Source organism: Ruditapes philippinarum, unplaced genomic scaffold (assembly GCF_026571515.1).
Source record: "Ruditapes philippinarum isolate M1 unplaced genomic scaffold, ASM2657151v2 ctg11286_1_1_1_1, whole genome shotgun sequence".
Classification (NCBI taxonomy): domain Eukaryota; kingdom Metazoa; phylum Mollusca; class Bivalvia; order Venerida; family Veneridae; genus Ruditapes; species Ruditapes philippinarum.
In genome coordinates, this window is record NW_026856908.1 from 17306 (window position 1) to 42724 (window position 25419).

Genomic DNA, 25419 nt, shown 5'->3' on the forward strand with positions numbered 1-25419 from the left:
GATATGTACTGTAAAATCAGTCCTTAATCGCACATATGTAAATTAAATACCCTTTCTTAAAATCTTATTACTTTATTCTCAAGTTTAATTTTTCTAAAATAATTTAGCTCATCAAAAGGATTGCAGCGCTAACAAACAGCTGAAAAGTGAGAACAAAAGATCACAAGGCATAACAAAATCGACCGATAATGGATAATGTCACATTCCGTTTCTTTTTTGTGTGTTTTTTTTCAAGTTGTGGTATGAACTGTAAAGGATATTGAATAAGTGTCAGTTTAAAATTTAATTTATTGAAAGAGTAGAATAAAAATATATAGAGAATATTGAATGTGTGTAAGTTCAATACTGAATTTTGTGAGCCTCTGGCGAATGAACTTACACGAATTTAATATTCTATTTATCACAGACCGTTTAAAGTGAAAAGTCATTGACGCGCCTGTAGTATAACGTTATTGAATGGGTGTAGGTTTGATACCAACGTTATTGAACGTGGTGAATAAAATCCTATTGTGCGAGCCTCTGGTGAGCATTATATTGTTTTATCACATAAACCGGGGCGCAGGAGTGTAATTAAGCTATTTAATAAAACTATATAACACTAATTTATTTTATACTTTTCAGTGGATTACTGATTTATCCGTGAAAATTATATGCTACCAATTCTAACAATGCCAGGCTGTTTAACCCATTACTTCATATACACGCCTTTTAACGCCTTTTTCACCCCCCCCTTTTTGTTGTCTCAAATGATGAAAAAATGCCTTATTTAGGCCCCAAACACTTGTTTTTGTTTGAGAAATGTTGTTAAAAAAAGTGACCTCTTTTTCGGCGCGGCCCCCCAACCAAAAGATACATCAGGGGGTTGCCAGAAGGGGGATGTGCCCCCTTCTGTTTGGGGGGTTTGAAGGGGGGCGGAGTCCCCCTCATCGCCAAGAAAATTTTGGACTTGTGAGAGGCTGTAAATGACCCCAGATTGATCATAAGGTAACGTGTAACCAACGCTGAAAAGCATTTGACTCTATCTCAATCCATTGAGAAGTTGCAGCACTTTGAAATCAATTTTGATGGAAAAAATCAACGCAAAATAGTGATTTTTGGCAATTTTGAGATGTCCCATCGTTGCCATGGTAACAGAAAATTTAAGCCTGAGCATGTTGTTGCAAGGGCAATGGTCCAGTCAACATTTGTGCCAAGTTTGATTAGTGTTGAAGCAGTTTTTATAGTGTTATAGCAATTTGAACTTGTAACGGGAGACTTTTCAATGAAAACAGCCATTTTTCACAAAATGCTCATGAAGCAATGGGTTAAAGAAAAGCAAAGCTGAAATTGATAAATAACTTAAATGTCAAAAGTAATAAAAAGAAGAACACTTTAATTCTATTCATTCAAACTCCAATCACCAAATATCGTCTCTAAAAATTTTTGTTTCATTTTTACAGTATGAAAAATACATTCCTTCCACATGCAAAACTGCTCTTGATGACATTTGGGCATATTTAAGTATCCTACGAGCAATAACTGCCGTATGCTTTATGAAAACTTGAAAAGCAATGACAGCAATCAGCCCGAAGAATAAGTAAACAGCCCTGCGTTCGTGCGGTAGCCTTTGAACAATTCAAGTTTTCCATTTTCCTAGCCGCTTTTTGAATGTTTTCACATCTGTCAACACTTATTTTTTGTCTGTTACAATCCTCAAATAAGTTTTCTTTCTTTTAAAAAGGTATCCAAATGATATCCCTCTGAATCAAACATAATTATTTTCCTCTCGTGAAATACACAACTTTTAAAAATGGCGGCCGCTTACATTTAACAAAGCCAGGTCTATTATTTTGTTTTGTTTCTTTCATTTTACGCCTTTTCCCAACAGTATATTAGTCATATAGGCGAGTAGTTTTCTAACCATCGTTCCTGGAGAGTAACACCAGTACAAGACTACCTTCCTCCATGCTAAACTACCAAAGCATCTCTCGGGTATCGAACCCACGCCAGAGAGTTACTGCATTAGAAGTCATCGACTGTAACCCCTCGACCACGGAGGCTGTCCCAGGTCTAATATAAATTCGCAGTAAGTAACAGAAATATGGACGGATGGTTGGACTTTCCTCCTACTAGAATTGTTTGTTTTTATTATTAAAACAAGCGATCATTAATAATTTTTTTATTAAAATGAATTATATCACCGTCATTTAATGTTGATTGTCGAACTTATTTTTCACCCCAAGACTGTTTGTATTTTATGAAAAATTCCGACTATATTAATATTTTCAGCGGTTATTCAAGACAGAATTGGCATGAATGCTTAGATGACGACGACGACATATTACAACTTTTTAAAATCAGTGGTTTCAGCTAATATACATATATGTTATTAATGTAAATTCTATAATTCTATTAAGTCAATTCTAACGGACACATCATCGTGTGTTAAACTTAACGGTATGCTAACAGACTGGTTCCCAACTGTGTCAGGTGTCCGACAGGGAGACAGCAGTTCTCCGACAATTTTCGCATACTTCATAAATGATCTTGTTGAAGGCTTAAATCGTCTTAACAAAGGTGTTAAGTTTAATGATGATATTATATGTTGTTTATTATATGCTGACGATATTTTATTATTATCAGAAAATGAAAGAGATATGCAGGATATGTTAAACTATATAAATGATTGGTGCAGAAAATGGCGACTAAAAATTAATGAGTCGAAATCGAATGTTATTCATTTTAGATGCAAAGGAAAAAGTCAAAGTAATTTTACATTTCACATAGGTGCTTCGGATATTATGTATACATCTACTTATAAGTATTTGGGTGTTTTGATGCATGAACATTTAGATTTTTCGTACTCTGCTGATATTCTTTGTAAATCAGGTGGTCGAGCACTAGGTGCAATTATATCTAAAATTCAGAATCATAAAGATATTGGCTTTAAAACATATACAAAAATGTATTACTCTTGTGTTGTGCCTGTAACTGATTATTGTTCTTCAATATGGGGTTTCAAAAGCTACAAGAAACTTGATATTACTCAGCATAGAGCAATTAGATATTTTATGGGTGTACATAGATTTGCTCCGATACTAGCAATTACTGGTGATATGGGGTGGATTTGTGCTCAGCATAGACGTTGGGTTAATGTACTGAGACTATGGAATAGACTTGTACATATGGGTGATGATAGACTCACAAAGAAAGTGTTTTTGTATGATTATACTACTGTTGGAAATACATGGTGTTCAGATGTTAAGCATATTCTACAACAAGTAAATATGTCACATTTGTATGACAACAAACTTCCGGTTGATTTAAAGAATATTGAAGACTCTTTACTTTTACTATACAAATCAAATTGGTCTGACAATGTTACAAGTGTGGCAAAGCTGAGAACATATGTTACATTCAAACAAGATTATGAAACAGAAAAATATCTCATGTCTTCCTTAACTAAAGCAGAAAGGTCCCATTTAGCTCAATTAAGATGCGGTATTCTTCCGCTCAAACTAGAAACAGGACGATACGTGGGATTACGTGTTGATGAAAGAATATGCACTCTTTGTACTGACAATGTTGTTGAGGATGAAACTCACTTTATATTGAAATGCTCTAGATACAACGATTTACGTGTTAATTTGATTTCTAAATGTAAAGAGAGTAGCAGTGACTTTGACAATATGTCTGATATTCAAAAACTAAGTTATGTGATACAAAATCAATATGTTAGCGCTGCAAAGCTTATTGTAGAAAGTATGAAATGAAGAAGGTTATATCTTTATAAATGACCAAATGACCTGATGTTTTACATAATAAAAATTTACTTGAGTGTATTGAATCATGTTAAAATATCACCAGACATATTTGAAAATAACAAGAAATATAATAACATCTTAACATTGTTTAGAATTTATAGCTTTTGAAATTTTGATATGCTTTGCTTGTTTATATGGAATTTTGATGATTGACCACTGTATTTCCGATTATTTTTTTCTATGCTTTACATTTTTATTGTAAATCATTTATATGAATTGTATATAGTTTAAAGTGACTTATAGGCTCAACGTGGCCGGGTGTTGTAATTTGTTATATGTATGTTTATTATATTGTACATAACACAATGTCACTATAATAAAATTTACTTACTTACTTACTATATGTAAAAGAAACAATGAATTTAAGAGAAGAAGCCGTACGTTACCACGATCAAACCAGTGGGAAATTCTCTCGCTTCGAATCTGGTGACGCGCATTTCAGATGAAGTACGGGACGAAACATCATGAAATAAGATCCTGCATGCCAGGAAAATTGTGTAGAAGGTTATTTTATGTACCTTTACACAAGAACATCACGAATTTCAGAAGAAAGGGAAACACTTACTTTTCGGCTGCATCCGCCATCTTGTTTGTTTGGGTAACGAACAGCGTGATTCTCCCCCTTGAACCTACACTCATTCAATATCCTCTAGTTATTCAACAAATTAAATAAATTTAGTGTCGAATCGGCACGAATAAAGTCCGAGCGGGGTCATAGGCCCCGCGAGGGCTGTAGTGCTCTTAGATAAAATGTATGACGTGGATAAATTAAATGAAGTCAGAATCAAAATTATATATCTAACGAGTCTGGGAAAAATCCTCAGTTAATAGGGCGCTGCCATTTTGAAATCCTTTTAGGCTAGTGTGCGGAAGCCCGGTCCCGCGAGGGCTGTAGCGCTCTTAGATAAGTACATGACGTAAATAAGATAAAATAAATTGTAACACAACCCGCATTTTTCCCTATTGAATATAGAGAACCGAAAGTCTGTGTTATTATGCAAAAAAAACAACAAAAAAACTGTTGACGTTTCATATTTATGACGATGTGACGTAATCATTATACATATGACGTAACCACTAAAATGCGACGCACTGAAAATAAGTACAGAAACAAATCAGGCGCAATTTAGCTTAATATCATGTATTGCAGCATTTATTTCTTGATGTCGTGTTAGAATCGAAATAATATCTCCAAATCGGTGATGATATCGCATCAGAAATCCACACAGTGATTATAATACCAATTGTACTGACGTTTAAAGAGTTGTTCACGTGACGTCACAATGTAGCACCAAACAGCGCGTGCAAAAACAATAAAAACAAGACCGCTATTTCCATGTCGCAAACCGATTCAATTTGACATTTATTTCGCCATTAATACTCTGTATTTTGTTTGAAAAATAAATAATGAAATAAAATACACAATAAAACCGCGTCACGCATATATCGATTAAAATCATTATATATTACTGCGCGCTGTATATTTGCAGTTCCGTAGCAAGCAAGCAAGCATTTCTTTGATAATAAAATTAAGTTAAAAAGATATTGTTATTTTTTTTTGTTATTCGTGAAATATGGTATAATTTTCACTCAACATGATAAAATGCCACAAATGTTTACTCGCCATTTCGGCTCGTGAAAATATGTGGCATTTTATCATGTTTCTTAAAATATAGTCCATATTTCACGCAATCGAAATACTCTTATTATTAAATGGCTTTATCAAATAAACGTGCCGCTTTCGCGACTCCGTAAAAATGGTATTGCAAGACGTGCATATATTTTGACGTGACGTCATATGCGTTGTACAAACATGTAGCGTTAAGACACGCTAAATGTTGGCGTTATACTATAGGCGCGTCAATGAAAAATGTTACTTTTTTACTTGAAACAGGTTTTATTTTTGGTATGTGACAAAAATATAATTATATCTGTGTAAGATTATTGCTTAATTTATTGAAAAAAATATATTATGCCAGTTCTTCAACGATGTCAGTATTAAGCTGACATTCTAACACTCCACGTGATTTTGTCACTATAGACAAAGAAGGAGAAACTTGTGTTAAACTGCCAATAAACCTTCGTTAGGGGCGGCTGTTATTTGTTCACCCTCGATTTTACACTTTACAAAGCATTTTAAAGCAACGATAAACTAGAAATGTGTCCATAGGACACGGGTGCCCCACACTCCACTGTTTTGCCAATCTTATGACTTTAGGTCAAATTTTTAACGTCATCAAAACAACAAGCTGTAAAGTGAAAATAAGTTCGAATTGCTTGATTTTTTTAAGAGAACTTTTTGTTGAAAGGGATAGGTACGTTTCGGGTCGATTTTGGCCGTAACAGAAAAAAATCTTGTATTAAATCTCGTTACATGCTCTTTTGAATTTTATTTTCTTAACAGAATATAACATTTTAGCCTCGCATAATGATGATCTATTTTTGAACGATACCAAACAAACACTGCCGACTTTTATGTGTTTGTACATTTGTTTATGTTTTTCTTCGTTTTCCATTGTATTATTTTTTATTTATTTCATTTTATTTACTTAATTTAAATTATGTTGTTTAAACGTCATCTTAAAATAATAAAAGTAAGTTCTCCGCGGTGATCGCCGACAAATATCATATTAAACACGAAAATATCCTGTATTCAAGACCTAAGTTTTTGAAGATTCAAAATAATTTGTTTCGTATAAATTTTAGCTGTATTGCATGCTGTGGAATATTAAAGACATGGCAAAATCTATATACCGAGAACACAGGGCTGGGAATCAAAACTGCGTCGTATCTCACAAAATGTTAACAAATGCCGCCATTTTGGAACGAAAAACGTATGTTTTTGATTATAACTCTTTTTGTTGGAAATGACTGAAAACCAGATATATGTAACTACACGCTACACTATTTTCCGCTTCGTTCGGTATATGTTGCTTGCACAATTATATAATTGTAAAACAAAAGTTATAGCGAACTTGCAACTCGAAGCGGAGCAGAATTTTTATGAAAATGTGTCAATCGTTTTTTCTTTCAAATCAATCGATACTCGTTTCAGAGTTCACCATTAACTTCAAAATATGATTTTGCATCATTTACTAAAATTTCATTAAAAGGAGATGTTTATTTTCCAAGAAAATAATGATTTTTACGAAACGATACGACGCAGTTGAAAATAAAATATGATACGACGCAGTTGTATTTTCATTGCAGGCTGCATATTGGTTCAGCTATTAAATTATGTGCTAGGTTTGCTAATAACGTCCAACAACCTTTCTTGTTTACAACTTAAGTCAAAAGCAGAGGTCACTCATTGGTGTTATAAAAATGGAAAATGTAATAAAATTCTATTAAGGCTTCATTTTTCGGTCGCATTTTTAGTTCCTGTCATAAGCATCTACAAAATGCAATATACATTGAAACACGTGATTGCACTCATATGACAACGTGTTCTAGTGTTGCCTTAGTATGCTTATAAACTTGTTCCAGTGAGTTCGAAATTAGGTTGGTTACTTTTTTCATTTACAGAATTTTGATACAAAATTCAATATTCCAGGGTACCCTCTTCTGGACAATGTATCAATCAGGAATGAACTTTGTTTTTTGTTTTTGTTTTTTTTTAATAAAAAATTACAAATTTTGTAAAAGTCTCTTGCTATCTGAAGAAGTATGCACAAATTGCATGCCTACCTTTGTTACTTATAATTAACAACAATTTCCGTCAATTCCGTTATTATGTCTTTTACGTGCCGATTCTATTGTATTCATTTTGTTAATAATCGGTGAGAACAGATGAGTTTTATTATTTGAAACTGAACATTAAATTTTTTAAAATTATATTATAAATGGTAAAGCTACGATATATTTTTACAAGTAGGGTACTGTATGCGTTCCGTTCAGTCATTTTATGTTCAGCGCCACGGAACTTTACCGCCGATTTTGTCGTATTGCATTTCTTTATCGTCGATAATAACAGGTCTACGGAATGTATTTTCTGTTTTTGCACTTAAGTATCATTCTTCTCCATTAAAAAACTTTAAATTTTCAAAATCGAGTTACAAATGATAAAACTACAAATTATTTTGTAAAGAAGGTGTCCGTTTTGCAAAGGTTTTTTTAAGGTTTGCACCGATAAATTTGATACAGATGTTTGTATGACAGGATGTTTCAATAGAATTGAAGAAGTTTTCACTATATTGAAGAGAAAATTTAGGTCAAATTATCGCATCGAATTTTCAACAGACTAGAGACATGGCATCTAAACATACCTTCAAACTTAAGTGTGATTTTATTTGAAAATAAATTGCCTGAAAATTAAACAAAAGTTTTCAGAAAATGACTTCAAAGAGGATTACCCCCTGTTTACGTTGAAAATTTCTCTGCTATTCGCACCGAAATATCAAAGTAAAAATAATCTAAGATATCAAGGAAATATTTCATTTCAATAAGAAAGTTAAATGTTATTGTCTTTATAATTAATTCAAATATTCATAATCTTTAAACTTCACACCAGAAGTTAAAAAAAAAACAACTAAAACTGCTTATTTTTACAGCTGATATTAACAAATTGTTAAAAAAAATCAGACAGGTGTTCGACCGAAGCCGAGCTGTTTATTGAATTCAAATCACTTGAACTGAACTGCTATGAATTCGAAAACCACCAGGGACTTTTGATTCTTTCGTGTGGAAACCTATCAAGCTAGTTTCAAAATGTCGATGGTTCTCTGCAGGTGCAACATTTTGCCTGTAATAATGCACAAAGGTGCACCTGACGTCTTCGCCCCCAGTACAGCTAATGTGTAGGAAACAAACCTAAAAAAAACAGTCATTACCCAGAACATGCAGAACCACAGTTTACTTGGAGCGTAGCTAGCCAAAATAAATTCAGGTTCATAGACTTCTATATTTTTTGCCAAAAAATAGGGATAATATAGAACATACAGGAAAATATAAGAAATTATTTTTAAAAAAATATGATAAATTAAGTAAGATGTTCATGTTTAACTGTAAAGTAGCTTCCGCAATGTAAACTTTCAAATTAAATGTTATATTGGACATGACACAATGTATTCTAAAAAATCAAAAGCAACAGAACATCGCTATACACCACAAATAATCTGTTTTTTTATCTAGCGCAAGTGATTATTCCATAAAATAGACATATATTGCCAAAATTATCCCTGTTGAAAAGGCTGGCAAAAAATACAACTGCGTCGTATCTTATTTTAGTTTCAAGTGCGTCGTATCATTTCGTAAAAATCATTATTTTGTTAGAAAATAAACATCTCTTTTAATGAAATTTTAGTAAATGATGCAAAATATATTTCGATGGTAATGGTAAACTCTGAAATGAGTATATAATTTATTTGAATGAGAAAACGATAGATAAAGCATTATAAACTGCGTCGTATCCACACATTTTTATAAAAATTCTGCTCCGCTTCGAGTTGCAAGTTCGCTATAACTTTTGTTTTACAAAATAGTTGTGCAAGCAACATATACCGAACGAAGCGGAAAATAGTGTAGCGGGTTAATTCATATATCTGTTTTTCATTTCCAACAAAAAAAGTTATAAACAAAAACATACGTTTTTCGTTCCAAGATGGCGGCGTTTGTTTACATTTTGTAGGATACGACGCAGTTTTGATTCCCAGCCCTGAGTACATAAACATTAATAAATCATATAAGAATCTTACACTGGCTGCCGGTACTAGCTCGAGGGTTACTGTTTACGGCGGTAACGAGGCTCTGCCGAGTTTCCGCTTAAACAGTTACCTGAGAGCTAGATATTCCCGTCTGCACCGACAGCTGGTGTTTGATTCTTTTTCTTGCATATTGCATATCAATTATTTTCAGAACAGAAATTACGAAAACTGATATTTTCATTACGCATTTTTTGTTCTAATAGCAGCGTATGAACTTACAACTTCATTCATAACGGTTAAGTGACGTCATTCTAAGAACGCAATTCATTCATAAAAGGCGCGCGGCAATGACGTCATTTAAGGACGCGACTTGTCTTACATGGGGGTGTAAGACAGGGTTTTCTAGCACTGGTGTAAACGGTAGATAATCCTGTCTGATATGCAAGAAATATAAAATCTAACACGTACGTGTTTTTACAAGGTGGTCTCCGTTTTTATTTGTTTGGGTCGTCAGACCAAACAAATAATGGTAGCGAAATTTCAGAGTCTAATGTTGTTAATTGCAAATGCCGAAAGTAGTCAACTTTTTTGAAGCGGTTACTTCCCTTTATATGTACACTAACGCCGAAAAATTCAGGGGAGATCACTGCGTAAAGATGGTCAAAGACAGACACATTAATTTTCAAGCAAAATAATTCCCGAATGGTCGAAGATTTCTAATATTGTTTTATTGTATTTTCTGATCGAAAATAAGTAAATACAAAGCGGAAATTCAATCTCTGACACAGAAGTTTACGACAAACCTAACAACAAGTAGTTCTCAAAACAGCTTAAAACTAGCGATTTAAAAGAAAGAAATATTTTTATTTTGTTACAAGTATCCAACAAATTACAACGCATTCAAAGTTTAAAAATAGCGTTGGCTTATAGAATTGTCAATAAATGCACAATCACAAATTACGCGGATGAATATGATTTTATCAATGAAAATACTATTTTTAGCGATGTCGATTACCGAATACTACACAAACCGAGTAGTGGAATATATAGATTCTACATGTCGGACTATTTGGGCGAGAAGATTTTTGCTAAATTATTTACTTCAATTTTAAACAACAGGTTTATCCTCGAAATTAATAAGGAATTACAAACCCGAAATGCAATGGAAGTTCTAAATTTAGAATGACTTGATGTTATTCAGACAATGTTTGTACAACTTCTCCGTGGTGCAGGGGTAACGCGCTCGCTTAGTGAGTGAGAGGTCTGGAGTTCAAATCCCAGTCGAGGAAACTTTATTTTTTATTCCTTTTTAAGTGTCTTTGTAAATGAAGTAGCCATGATATGCAAGGATAAAGTGTGGCTGTCGTAAAAAATGAACATAAATGATTTTTTGATGCAACTCTATTTATGCAGAATTCCGTATGTATCAAACTCTGGTGCCTTGCAAAATGAATTATAATACATAAAAATAAACTTATACAGGAAAATACATACAGATATACAGTACGATTTAGATTGCAATCAGAAAATACCACAGAACTTGCAGCCCTTTATGGTTTTCTTCAGGCCGTTCACATATAAATTCACCGTGGCTGAAGGGTTTTCGCGCTCGCTTAGGAAGCGAGAGGTCTGGAGTTCAAATCCCAGTAAAGGCAACTCATTTCTTTTTCAAATGGTTTAAGTCAAATAAACATTGGATTGAATATCAGTGTTGCAATTAGTCTTATAGCCAATTTACTACAATTAAAACGATGGAAAGCATTGGTGGCACTACACATATAATCTCACAACCTGTACCTGTTCTTACATTCTGAGACCCAAACAAATTCAGCGCCTTCTGTGCTTTGATTAATGTAATGACATTTTGGCAGGAATTCAAGGGAGGTTAATCATTGTACTTTTTCGGCAGTATGACAGTAACTCGATTGTATTATTTATCAAAAGCGAATTGCAAAATTATTATTTTGAATATGATAGATAATGTTTATATTTAATAAAAAGATGTAAAAGAAACGTAAAACGTCCAAAAAATACCAAATTTAAGGCCGATTCCCGTAATCTTTCGCCGATTCCGACAGTATAGCTGTAACTTTCCGATATTAAATATCTTGTTTTATTAATAAATGGTGATTTTATTAACAAAAATCTTTTTACATATCATTGATATCGTTTTATATCTAATTAAAGATGCAAGAAAATTGGTTAAAAGTTCATAAATAAGCAAAATACAGGCCGATTTCGGTAATCATTCGCCGATTCCTGCAGTTTTCCCGTTTTCACCGCTTAAATATTTTTTCACTGTTAACAAAAACAAAATTTCTTTTCACATTTATTTTTTGGAGGTCAATCATAACGTTTAAGTTTTATAAAAACAGACAAACAAATTTTATTTAAATTCATAAATAATAAATAACCAAATCGCAGGCCCACGACGAATCCGGCAATATGGCAGTAACTCTCAGATCTTAGAAGTGATTTTATTTACAAACATCTTTTGACATATCATTGATAATGTTTATATCTTATAAAAATGAAAGTATATTTTTTAAAAGTTCATAAATAACAAAATTACAGATCGGTTCCAGTAAAGTCCCCACCGATTCCGGTTATTCGGCCGATTCCGGTAGGTCGAGTAACCGAGGCATTATGTGTAAGATCAATATCATATAATAATAATAATGATTCTGATAATGATGATGATGATGATGATATTCAAACACGTGCATACATATAAAGTCTGAACTTTACTAAATAGGAAATTACATAAGACCACTGAATAAAACAAGAGGGCCATGATGGCCCTGAAGTCGCTCACCTGTATATAGGCCCCTGAAGCGGGGCCAGTTTAAACCCCAGGGCTTTTATTTGAACAAACTTGGTAGACACCCATTAGAAGATGTTTCATGCTAAACATCTAAGGTCTAGCTGGTCAAGTTATTTCTTTACACATTTAGTTAAAAACAGTGACACACCTGGGGCGGGGCCAATTTTGACCCCAGGGCTTTTGTTCGGGCTTTTATTTTAACAATCTTTGTAGACACTTACTAGAAAATATTTCCTGCTTAATATCTAAACTCTAGCTATTCGGGTTTTTTCAAAGAATTTTCAAGTTTTTGCTATACACATATAAGGAAAATCAATTTACCCTGGGGCGGGCCCAATTTTGACCCCAGGGCTTTTATTTGAACAAACTTTGTAGACACTCACTAGAAGATGCTTCGTGCTTAATATCTAAACTCTAGCTATTTGAGTTTCTTCAAAGAAGATTTTTTAAGTTTTTGTTTTACACAAATAAGGAAAATGAATGTCCCCCGGGGCGGGGCCAATTTTGACCCAAGGGCTTTTTTTTAACAAACTTGGTAGAGACTCACTAGAAGATTTTTCATGCTAAGTATCTAAACTCTAGCTATTTGTTTTTTTTTCAAAGAAGATTTTTTAAGTTTTTGCTATACACATATAAGAGAAATCAATGACCCCCGGGGCGGGGCCAATTTTGACCCCAGGGCTTTTATTTGAACAAAATTGGTAGACACCTATCAGAAAATGTTTCATGCTAAATATCTAAGCTCTAGCTCTATGGGTTCTTTAAAAGAAGATTTTATTTAGTTTTTACTATATGCATATAGAGAAAATCAATGACCCCCTGGGGCGGGGCCAATTTTGACCCCAGGGCTTTTATTTGAACAAACTTGATAGACACTTATTAGAAGATGTTTCATGCTAAATATCTTAGCTCTAGCTCTTTGGGTTCTTTAAAAGAAGATTTTATAACTTTTTACTATATGCATATAGGGAAAATCAATGACCCCCTGGGGCGGGGCCAATTTTGACCCTAGGGCTTTTATTTGAACAAACTTGGTAGACACCCATTAGAAGATGTTTCATGCTAAATATCTTAGCTCTAGCTCTTTGGGTTCTTTAAAAGAAGATTTTATGAGTTTTTACTATATGCATATAGGGAAAATCAATGACCCCCTTGGGCGGGGCCAATTTTGACCCCAGGGCTTTTATTTGAACAAACTTGATAGACACTCACTAGAAGATGTTTCATGCCAAATATCTAAGCTCTAATTCTTTGGGTTTTTTAAAAGAAGATATTTTAAGTTTTTTCTATCGGTTGCCATGGCAACCAGAGTTCTGCATGGAATTAAATTCTTTGAACAATTTTTAAAGGTGACCACCAAAGGAACATTCCTGTGAAGTTTGGATGAAATTGGCTCAGCAGTTTATGAGGAGATGTCATTTAAAGAAAAAATTTACGGACGACGGACGGACGGACGACGGACGGACGGTCGCCGGACGAAAAGCGATCACAAAAGCTCACCCTGTCACTTTGTGACAGGTGAGCTAAAAATATTGTCATAGCTGTAGTATGACGAATATGTGCCTCTTCGTACAAACTTCTAACAGATTTCGTTGGTTAGCCCTTTTAAACTGAAGAAGGTTCAGTGCCGAAAATTTAACCATGAACTTGTTAAAGTAATTGTGTATTTTATAAAACAGCAGTTACTGAACACACTTCCTTAATAGGGTAAGTAAATTATATAAATAAAGCTATTGTATATGTCTTCATTTTCGTCTGTTTTTATATACTTCACAGTGACTAATTATGTGTGTCTGCAATCGTTATTGTACGGTAGAAATTTACATCAAATGTATCATCAACTCCTTTGCATTACACGATAAACAATTTAGAAAATACATATGCGTCATTATATTTCTAATTACTCGAAGCGATGCGTTGATGACGTCAAACTGTAGTATTTTATTTTTTTGATAGGTTGTTTTGATTTATTTTAACTTTTTTGTCTAAGCAGATATCTTACTCAATCTTGCTTTGTTTGTTAGAAATATAATTTAATTTTGAAATATCAAAATTTGAATATTTTTTGCCGATGGGCCAAAATCGACCCAAAACGTACCTAACCCTTTAATGAAAAGAATTATGAAAATAAAAAACAAAACAAACAAAAAACAACAAAAAACAGAAAAAAAAACATGAAGGTAATCAATAAATTCAGGCCATCCATTTTTTAAAACTATACAAAATTTGGCAAAAGGCAACATAATGATTATGCTCAAAATGAAAAGATAAAAATCGTTCTCTGACAATGACTAGACCATTTGAGCATTAAAAAAGCATAAAACATGATATCCTTAACATTAAGAGCTGTCACAGGAGACAGCGAAGATCCACTAACAAAATACTGGACCCAGTAAGGAAGACAAAACTATAAAAGAAAACTCAATTATGTATGATTAAGTATAAAATTAGATCTACAGTAAAAAAAAACATTTTTAACATAAATTCAAAGTTCAAGGGAGTTAAATCTGAAAATAGTCTAGAGTCATGAACCTTGTCACATAAGTTGTGGTTGATAATAATGTACATACATTTGAAGTATAAGGTTGATCCCTTAAGAAATAAAGAAGTAACAGTAAAAAATAGTATTTTTTAAGGACAATTCTAAGTTAAAGGGTACAGAAATCTGAAAATATTGTAGCTACAGTTAAGAACCTTGTCACATAAGATGTGGTTGGTGATAATTAACATATATTTGAAGTTTGAAGTTGATACCTTAAGAAATGAGAAAGAATTAGTGAAAACCATTTTACTGCACAAAAACTTTAATCTGAAATCTGGACGCAGCCGCGATTAGGACAGCTCTCCATATTCTTCGTATAGTCGAGCTAAAAATGCGTTATATATTGAGTAAATCATAGCAAAAACATACCTTTATACGCCGTGTTAGATTTCTTTATAGCTTCACAAGTAGCACAGCAGTGTTGCCTGGTCGATTCAATGTAACAATTGTAAGTTGTTGCAGGAGATCCAAGAAGATCGGAACAACTCAATTTCTTGTACGGAACAATGTAAGGGGTATCTCCAAATGGACACGCTTCTGCTCAAAAAAATGTGTTAATAGTTTGAGAAATACATGTACGCTTGTCAACAATATGATACCTACTTGACTGTAAAGGACATTGTATAAATATTAGTAAACAAACAAAAGACTTGACGATCTGGCCTGTTATTGATTCGAGGGCCTTAATCACAAAACGGCGAGCAGCACACAAGTAACTATGCCGGAAATACGGCGTATAGACATCGCCGCTAATCTTGGTTGTCGCCCTTTCTAAGAAACGGACAGTTGTCAATGTAAACAAATATCTGTCATTCTAAATAACCCTCCGATTAATTAACAAAACAAGATAACACAAAACGAATATGAGAAAATGTTGTTTTATTAATGTTTATATTAATAAATGCTCTTTATATTTCTTTGAGAGAATAATGTTTAGTGCCTGATTTTTTTTATAAACTTGTGTGCTTGAAAAAAAAAACGATTCTGATGTCTGAAATCTCTTTTTACCGTCAATCTGAAATCATTCTAAGCTTTTCTGAGGATCATGTTTTATCTTGGGTAGATTAATTTAATTTTTTTCTTGAGTTGAAAAAAATTAATAAATCTCCAATGTTTAGCTTTGTTAAATCAATTGAAATTCGAAATTTCGTTCGGTTCTGAGCATTTGTATTTCCCAAGTTGTTGGCCCCGGAAAAATAAACGTATACATAAAACATGTAGAATTGGTTTAATACCGTCCGAACACAAGGATTTAATTATGTATTAAATATGTTTTTAAATTGTATGCTATAATAGCGTCAACGCACGTTTATTTCGTGTTATAAAGTCTGCAGAGTCCCTCGGAACTGTTTGAGCCCTCGCCCTACCGGGCTGGGGCACCAAACGTTCCTCGGAACTCTGCAGATGTTATAACACGGAAAAACGTGCATTAACCCTATAAAAGCATACTTCTTTAGAAAAAAGTGTGCGTTATTTCAAAAGCACATTTACCTAAATACACCTAGAGTTGGTTCATGTATAAGCGTGACCGAAGACAAATACCCAAGGGTCACTGGACGGTACTAATATTTGGCCTGGAAAAACAACGAATATATTCAGATTGGAGAAAAATAATGGGGTTCTGTGGATATGGCTGTCAGTCTGAAAAAGTTTTGTCTTTGGCTTGAACGTACGGAGCTTTTTTTTATTTCAGCGCAGTGTGAGCGCCGTGTAAGCGCCGTAAAAGCGCAGTTGAAGTGCATAAAACGCAGTAGAAGATCATTACGAGCGCAAACAATCGCCATTTAAAACGCCGTGGAAACTCCTTAGTATCGCATTGATTGCCGTGAGGACACCGTGAAAACGCCGTTAAGTCTCAATGTCATCAAATATTTCACATTTTTATTTTTGTTAAATTAAACAACGCCTTGCAAACGCAGTGAAAGCACCGTCTAGTGTGAAAGGGCCTTACAAAAAATGTACCATAAAAATGTTCCTGTGGGGAATTAATTCTATTAAGAGAAGCAAAATATGTATTTAAACCCGAGATGCCGCCCTAGGCCATGATATTTCCACATAACAGTCGAGTTCGATAAACTATAACTGTGAGAGGACGGTTTTTAAAGTTCACGAGATCTTACACAACAAACATTTTTTTTTTTCATTTTAAGCTTAAAAACAAGTTTAAATGAAATTTCCTCAATATGAACTTTAAGATTAAAATCTGTTTCCCCACTGGTAGCCCAATTTTAAGTGGACTTAAGTGAAATAAGTTCTACAATCAACGTTAAATGGCGATGATATTATTTATTATATTCCAAAACATAATTGATCCCCTGAGTTAAAAATAAAAACAATTATAGAAGAAGAAAAAGTCACACCATCTGATCTTATTTCCGTAACTTAAGGCAAATTTATATTTGACCAGGTTTTGAGTAATATAAGCGGTCGCTATTTTTAAAAGTTGTGTATTTCACGGGAGGTAAATAATTTTGTTTGATTCAGAGGAATATTAGGATTTGTTAATCATACATTAATTTATAAGAAAGGAAACTTATTTGAGGATTGTAACAGACAGTAAATAATTATTGACAGATGAGTTAACATTAAACAAGAGGGCCATAATGGCCCAAAGTCGCTCACCTGTATATAGGCCGCGGAATATATATAGAACGTGGAAAAAATAACAATAAATTTGGAGAAAATAAACGTTCATACAGTGCTAAAGTATAAATACCCAAGTGCTTTCGGCGTATTATGCCTTCATCAGGGGTGTATAACATGTATAATGTGCACACAATCGAGCACAAAATCTCAATACGAGTGTACTGTATAGTATCAAAAATTGAACTGAAACACAGTCGCTAGAAAGGTGATAAAATTACATCGATTATGAATAGACCGTTATTGAATGGCCATTGTGTAGTACTTAACAAAAGAAATTATAGCCTGCGGTCAATATGGCATAAACTCGGTTAAATATATCTATAAAAGTATGTTTAAAAAAAAAAAATATATATATTAAATAAATAAAACTTCACATATCAGGGCGTGTGTGTTTTTATTACTTAAAGTATGATGTTAGAAAATGCAAGTTACAAACAGTGTGATGTTATATGAAGTGGAAATTTACGATAAGGTGAAAGTAATAAAGATATATATATATATATATATGTATGTATATTGTAATATATATATATATATATATATATATTGTAAATTACTAATTATAATATTTATATACATTATATATATATATATATATATATATATATATATATATATATATATATATATATATATATATATATATATATATATATATATATATATATATATATATTTATATTATGTATATAAATATTAAATATATATGTATATATATAATATGTATATATCTAAAAAAAGTCGAGCTAATGAATGACCCCCAGAGCGGGGTCAATTTTGACCCCAGGGCTTTTATTTGAACAAACTTGGTAGACACCCATGAGAACATGTTTCATGCTAAATATCTTAGCTCTAGCTCTTTGAGTTCTTTAAAAGAAGATTTTTTAAGTTTTTTCTATATGCACATAGGGAAAATCAATGACCCCCTGGGGCGGGGCCAATTTTGACCCTAAGGCTTTTGTTTGAACAAACTTTGTAGACACTCATTAGAAGATGTTTCATGCTAAATATCTTAGCTCTAGCTCTTTGGGTTCTTTAAAAGAAGAATTTTTAAGTTTTTACTATATGCATATAGAGAAAATCAAAGACCCCTGGGGCGGGGCCAATTTTGACCCCAGGTCTTTTATTTGAACAAACTTTGTAGACACTCACTAGAAGATGTTTCATGCTTAATAGCTAAACTCCAGCTATTTGGGTTTTTTTAAAGAAGATTTTTTAAGTTTTGGCTATACACATATAAGGAAAATCAATGACCCCCGGGGCGGGGCCAATTTTGACCCCAGTGCTTTTATTTGAACAAAATTGGTAGATACCCACTAGAACATGTTTCATGCTAAATATCTTAGCTTTAGCTCTTTGAGTTCTTTAAAAGAAGAATTTTTAAGTTTTTTACTATATGCATATAGGGAAAATCAACGACCCCCTGGGGCGGGGCCAATTTTGACCCCAGGGCTTTGATTTGAACAAACTTGGTAGGCACTCATTAGAAGATGTTCCATGCTAAATATCTAAGCTCTAGCTCTTAGGGTTTTTTAGAAGAAGATTTTTTAAGTTTTTCTTATTGGTTGCCATGGCAACCAGAGTTTTTAATGGAATTTAAATTTTTGAACAACTTTGAAAGGGGTCCACCTAAGGATCATTTCTGTAAGGTTTGGTTGCAATTGGCCATGTGGTTTAGGAGGAGATGTTGTTTGAAAAGTTTGACGCCATTTTTTGAAGGACGCACGACGGACGCAGAGTGATGACAAAAGCTCACCTTTGAGCACTTCGTGCTCAGGTGAGCTAAAAATCGGCTAAGAATAAGGAAAACATGGAATTGTTGAAAGGCTGTCTTACGAACGCTGGGTGGTTTACTTTATTCTTCGGGCTGATATTTGTCATCGCGTTTCAAGTTTTCATATTGCATTAGGGAGTTATTTACTTAAATATGACCAAAATGTCACCAAAAGCAGTTTTGCATAGGAAAGGAAGTGCATTTTTCAGACTGTAAAAATGAAACCAAAATTTAGACACGCTATTTGGTCATTGGTAATTTGAATGAATTGAAGTAGGATTTTTCTTTTTATTGCTTTCTCTAAACAGCCCTGACATTTCAGAATTGTAAGGAAAAATAAAATTGAGGTACCACATGGGGAACATCTTAAACTAGAGCTGTCACAGGAGACAGCGAAGGTCGACTAATAAAATACAGGACAAAGAAAGGAAGAAAAAACTATGAAAGAAAAATCAAGAATGTATAATTGTGTATTAGGTTATAGTTAAACATAATATTTGTTAACATAAATTCCAAGTTCAAGGGGAATAATTCTGGAAATTCTGGAAATAGTCAAGCTAGAATTATGAGTTTTGCCACTGAACATGTGTGTAATGATAAGAAATATATACATGTATTTGAAGAAGATACCTTGCAAAGTAAAGAAAAAGAGGATATTTGTTTGTTTGGGTGTAAGATGAAATTTTATTTTATCGAATAAGCTTTAAAAATTTAAAGTTGAAGCGATGAAATAAAATTTCATCTGCCACAACAAACAAACAAATGTCATTTTTTATTTTATGCTTGAAAACAAGTTAAAACGAAATTTTCTTGATATTAACTTTAATATTAAAATCTGTTTTCCCCACTGGTAGCCTCTATTATGTACATGTAGTCAAATTTCTCATAAAACACAAGAAGTCTTGGGCTGAAAAATAAGTTCGATAATCAACGTTAAATGTCGGTGATATTATTCATTTTTTAAAAAATATGAATGATCGCTTGTTTTAATAATAAAAACAAACAATTCTGGTAGGAGAAAAAGTCCACCCATCCATCCATATTTCTGTTTTTTACTGCAAATTTATATTAGACCTGGTTCTGTTAAACGTAAGCGGTCGCCATTTTTAAAAGTTGTGTATTTCACAGGAGGAAAATAATTGTGTTTGATTTAGCGGAATATTATTTGGATTTGTTAGTCATACAACTTTTTAAAAGAAAGAAAACTTATTTGAGAATTGTAACAGACAATATTAGTGTTGACAGATGTGTAAATATTCAAAAAACGGGTAGGAAATTGGAAACTTGGAATTGTTGAAAGGCTGCCGCACGAACGCTGGGTTGTTAACTTTTTTTTGTAATTCTTCGGGCTGATGGCTGTCATTGCTGTTCAAGTTTTCATAAAGCATACGGCAGATACTGCTCGTAGAATACTTAAATATGCCCAAATGTCATAAAGAGCAGTTTTGCATGTGGTAGGAATGTATTTTTCAGACTGTAAAAATGAAACAAAAACATTTAGAGATGATATTTGGTGATTGGTAATTTGGATGGATACAAGTAAGTTTTCTTCATTTTATTACTTTTGACATTTTAGTTATTTATCAATTTCAGCTTTGTTTTTCTCTAAACAGCCTGACATTGTCAAATTATCAGCAAAAATAAAATTGAGGAACAAGATTGGGAAAAACATAAAAAAGTAGTTTCGTCATTGAAAAGTGTGAAATTATATTTTGATATTTTTTTCTGTGAAATTATCAAGTATAATTTTCAAGGATAAATCAGTAATCTACTGAAAAGCATGCATAAAATAAGTAATAATATTTCTTTAAAAAAATCTAAAGTTCAAAGAGATTAATCTGAAAGTGTTGCGTCAAGAGTTATGAACCTTGTCACATAAGATGTAATTGATGATAAGGAATAAGTTGTTAAGTTTGAGGTAGACACCTTTAAAACTAAAGAAGTTATAGTTAGAAAATAACATCTTTCAAGTAAAAAAAATCTAAATTGATGGGGAGATTAGTCTTGCAATATTAGTGCTAGAGTAATGAAGTTTGTCACATAACATATGGTTAATGATAAGGAGTATGAAGTTGATCCCTAAAGAAATAAAGAAGTAACAGTTAAAGAATTTTTAAGGAAATTCTAAGTTCAAGGGGAAATGAATATCAAAATATTGGTGCAAGAGTTATAAACTTTGCACATGAGATGTAGTTGATGATAAGGAACATATATTTGAAGTTTGAATTTGATACCTTAAGAAATGTAAAAATTTTAGTGAAAAATATTTTACTGCATCAAAACTTAAATCTGAAATCTGGAAGCGGACGCCGGGGCCAATAGGACAGCAGGACAGCTCTCCATAGTTAGTCGTGATAAAAGTAATCTCGTTTTTGAAAATGTGAAATTATTTTTTTGGATAAAATTATAAAAAAAAAATCAAGGATAAAACGGTAATCAACTCAAAAGCATAAAATGAATTAAGGTAAAACCGTAAAAGGATAAAAAGGTTAATAAACAAGTACGTTCAAGCCACAGACACAATTTCTATCTTAACTGACAGCCTTATCCCCAGTACCCCATTATTTTTCCCCAAACTGAATATATTCGTTATTTTTCTTGCATAAATTTTAGTACCGTCCAGTGACCCTTGTAGTGTATTTGTCTACGGTTAAGCTTATACATAAACCAAATGCACTTAGATAACTGTGCTTTATTTAAAATAACTCACACGTTTTTCAAAAGAAGTACACGTTATCTGAGATATCGCACTGTACGTTATCACCATAAAGCATTTACTGATGTATAACAGCTGAGGAACATCAAAGACGAATCGCTGCACCATGCGATAAAACAGTTAAAGTATGTCGAACTCGACTGTAATGTGGAATTATTGCATGGTTTGGAACTTTTTCTTACTAACCCATTATACTCAGTACACTTTCAATGATCAGTTGAAAACTGTATTGATATATAGCAGTACAGTTTTGTCATTGATTCATATAGGAAAAAAACTCAACTGCTATATAGCGGTTGAGTTTTTTTTCGCACCTTGCATATATTAGTGTAGTTTTTTCACTGAGGCTCCAATGGGGCAGCGGTAACGCACATTCCCAGCAGCAAAAGAAAAATTAAAAACTAAAATAAAAATAATAAGAAAGAAACTTAATGAAATGAATTTATTCTCATATAAGTATGCAACTGCTGAAATCAAACGGTACATCCGCTGAATGAATTATTTCCATTAAAAAGCCCTTAAAGGGACTCCACTTAGGTTTTTTGACATGATGGGATAGATTTTTTTCCCCAGATAAATGTAGAATTTGATGTAGGTTAAGACCACTAACATTTGTGCAAAATTTCAGATCATTTGCCACTTTGTTTTTCCAGAATTATTATTCAAGTTGTAAAAAATGACTCAAAATGAAAAGCGTTTAAACGCTTTTCACTCAAATCGGGCTAAGAAAAACATAAAAAATACGATTTTCAAAGTATATTTCTAAACTATTTTTGTCTATATTTCTGTTTAAAGTGCCCCAGCTCATTTATGTAAGAAATTCAAATGTTATGTTTTTAGGATTTTAAACCTCAGGGGAGTCCTTTTAAATCACTTTCTCCACAAACAAACATAACATGGGATGTTGTTTTATGTTTTAAATATTATATAGGTGTTAGGTAGCTTACGACCATTTATAAGCTGGTATTTGGGGAGTGGGAAGGTGAAAAAGTGTGAAAGGGCACAAGAGAGAGAAATTCACGTTTTATGCCAGTTTTTTGGTAGTTTTTTCTGATATCTATTACGAATTTCTATTACAAAAATGAAAATGTGAATAAAACAATTTTAGTCTATATAGTAACAATATTATAATAGTTATATTATACTAGACATCTTAGTGGATTTATGTATATGTAAGTGTTCATCCGTGCTGTTATAACAGAAATGAGAAAGTTCGAAGGGAGCGATAGCGACAGGAGAATATTTCTAATTTCTGTAGAATTAAAAAATATGTTTATTTTCATAGAAGAAAAAAGTCGATAATTTAAGAAGTTCTGTTCATAGTCGCCTTCTATTTGTCATAATACTTAGAACCGCGTGTGTACAAAAGTGGTGATGTAATAAAGCGATTATAAATGAAGCAAAATAAAGCTTGGTACAAAGTGTGTTAGTATGCTTCCGTAGCTGTTCTACAGAGATTATCGCTATCGCTCTAGTCGAACTTTCAAATTTGTGTAGAATAGCACGAATGAGCACTAACATATACATAATTTATTCTAACACGACCCGTATTTTCCCAACAAAGAAGAACCGCAAATAGTGTGTTTTTATGTATATTAACTCGACCGCATTGTCCCCTATTGAACATACAGGATTCTACGGTGTGTTATTATGCAGTATAATCACAGTTTGGCATTCTTTATTAAGACATGTGACGTTATCATTATACACGTGAATAACCACTAAAATATAACGCCCTGAAGATAAGTATGAAAACAAATCAGGCGCAATGTAAGGAAATATCAGTTACGGCTTGTTGATGTCGTGTTAGAACCGAAATAATATATTCTTATCGGTGATTTTATTGTTTGATAAAATCACTGCTTGTCGTTAGGATGCGCAACATTTTATCACTCGGGCTACGCCCTTGTGATATAATTCCTCGCATCCGAACTCCAAACAGTGATTTTATTGAGTATCTTATTTCTTAAATAAAGTCATTGTTTGACCTTCTATATTAGGACATATGACGTAATCATTATACACGTGACGTAAGCACTAAAAATGTGACGCGCTGAAAATAAAGAAAGGAAACAAATAAGCCGTAATTAGGCTAAATATCCGGTACGGCAACATGTTTATGTGATGATATCGAGTTAGAATCGAAATAGTATATACAAATCGGTGTCGTTCGGATGCGCATCATTATATTGCCCGAGCTATTCCCTCGTGATATAATTCCTCGCATCCGAACTCCAAACAGTGATTTTATTGAGCGATAAAATCACTGTCTGGGAAATTGGAATATATCATTCCTTAAATAACGTATTGTAAAACTGGAATGTGTAGTTGCTTACAGGTAATTATAGAGTAAGTAGATGATTACAAAACGGATTATGGTTTTTGTCCTGCTTGAAACGCAGTGACGCACATGTTTGTTTTCACAGTAGATATTTATAACGGTGTGTTAAAATAATTATGATAGTTAATTCTCTGTGGTATTTTACTATTTATGGGAACTCACGTTGTGCAAGGATGAAATATTACCACAAAGTTTATACCGACGATGATTGTATTTGAAAATCGTAAATATTTTAAATTGAAGCTTCACTTACCATCGTCGACTGGAGGTGCTAGGGGAGATTCGACGCAATGCCCTGATTGACACATCTAAGGATAAATAGACAGATTCATATATTTCTGAGTGATGCAATTATTTTAATTGATAAATGATGATTACTTATTATGGCATAGTTACAATTTTAGATTAAGCAATTTAAGAAAAGAGAAGCTTGTTTAGCATGATATTATTTTAATCATTAGGTTAAATCGTACCTTGCCATTTCCACATGTGGTACCATGCCATGGAAGTTTGGGTTCGGCATAACCTTCATTCCATAGTGTAGCACAAAACAATATGCTACATATTGTTGAATAATCACTGATGTATTTGGTCTATAATTTAAACAAGACAGAGTTTCAATCACTTTTAATGGTTCATAGATAACGTCATGTGTAGTGAAAACAATGTTTATTCCTTTTTATTGTCATCATATCACTACCAATTAAGCTTAAAAAGAAATAAATTCCGTATTTACACTAATTATGGCAGTACATTAATAACCAAATTGTCATTAAAAGATATATACACCTAAGAAGTTTTAAAAGTAGTTCAGGTGGTTTTCTATTGAGCGAAAACGCAAGTTTTCTGCAAAGGCATTGTGACGCTGACATTAAAAAAATACCAAAGTCAATAAACGGAATATGTCTGTTACTTGATTTAACGTGGTTGCCAATTATATGAAGTTTATATGCCAATGGCCGATTTTTTGCTTGTTATAATTTAGAAGAAATAGCTTTTTCTTGAACCGTGCTGGACCATGACCGTTAAATATATGGGTCTGTTTAAATCATTGATTGCAATCAACATTTAAAAGCGTTTGGTAAAATAGTCATGTACTTAATTGACTCAAAACGGTTCTTGGTATAGTGT

General features: G+C 32.9%; 1 protein-coding gene across 1 annotated transcript in view; it reads right to left on the reverse strand.

The window, feature by feature from the left end:
- The window catches only part of LOC132748106 (uncharacterized), a 34627-nt gene extending 9719 nt beyond the window's left edge, over window positions 1-24908 (reverse strand). The window contains exons 1-3 of the mRNA XM_060737657.1: window positions 24762-24908; window positions 24542-24596; window positions 15181-15348 (exon numbers count right to left, since the gene is read on the reverse strand). Coding sequence (XP_060593640.1) covers window positions 15181-15348; window positions 24542-24596 — 223 coding nt within the window. The 5' untranslated portion in view covers window positions 24762-24908. The remainder of the gene's footprint in view (window positions 1-15180; window positions 15349-24541; window positions 24597-24761) is intronic.
- Window positions 24909-25419: the final 511 nt, after the last annotated feature.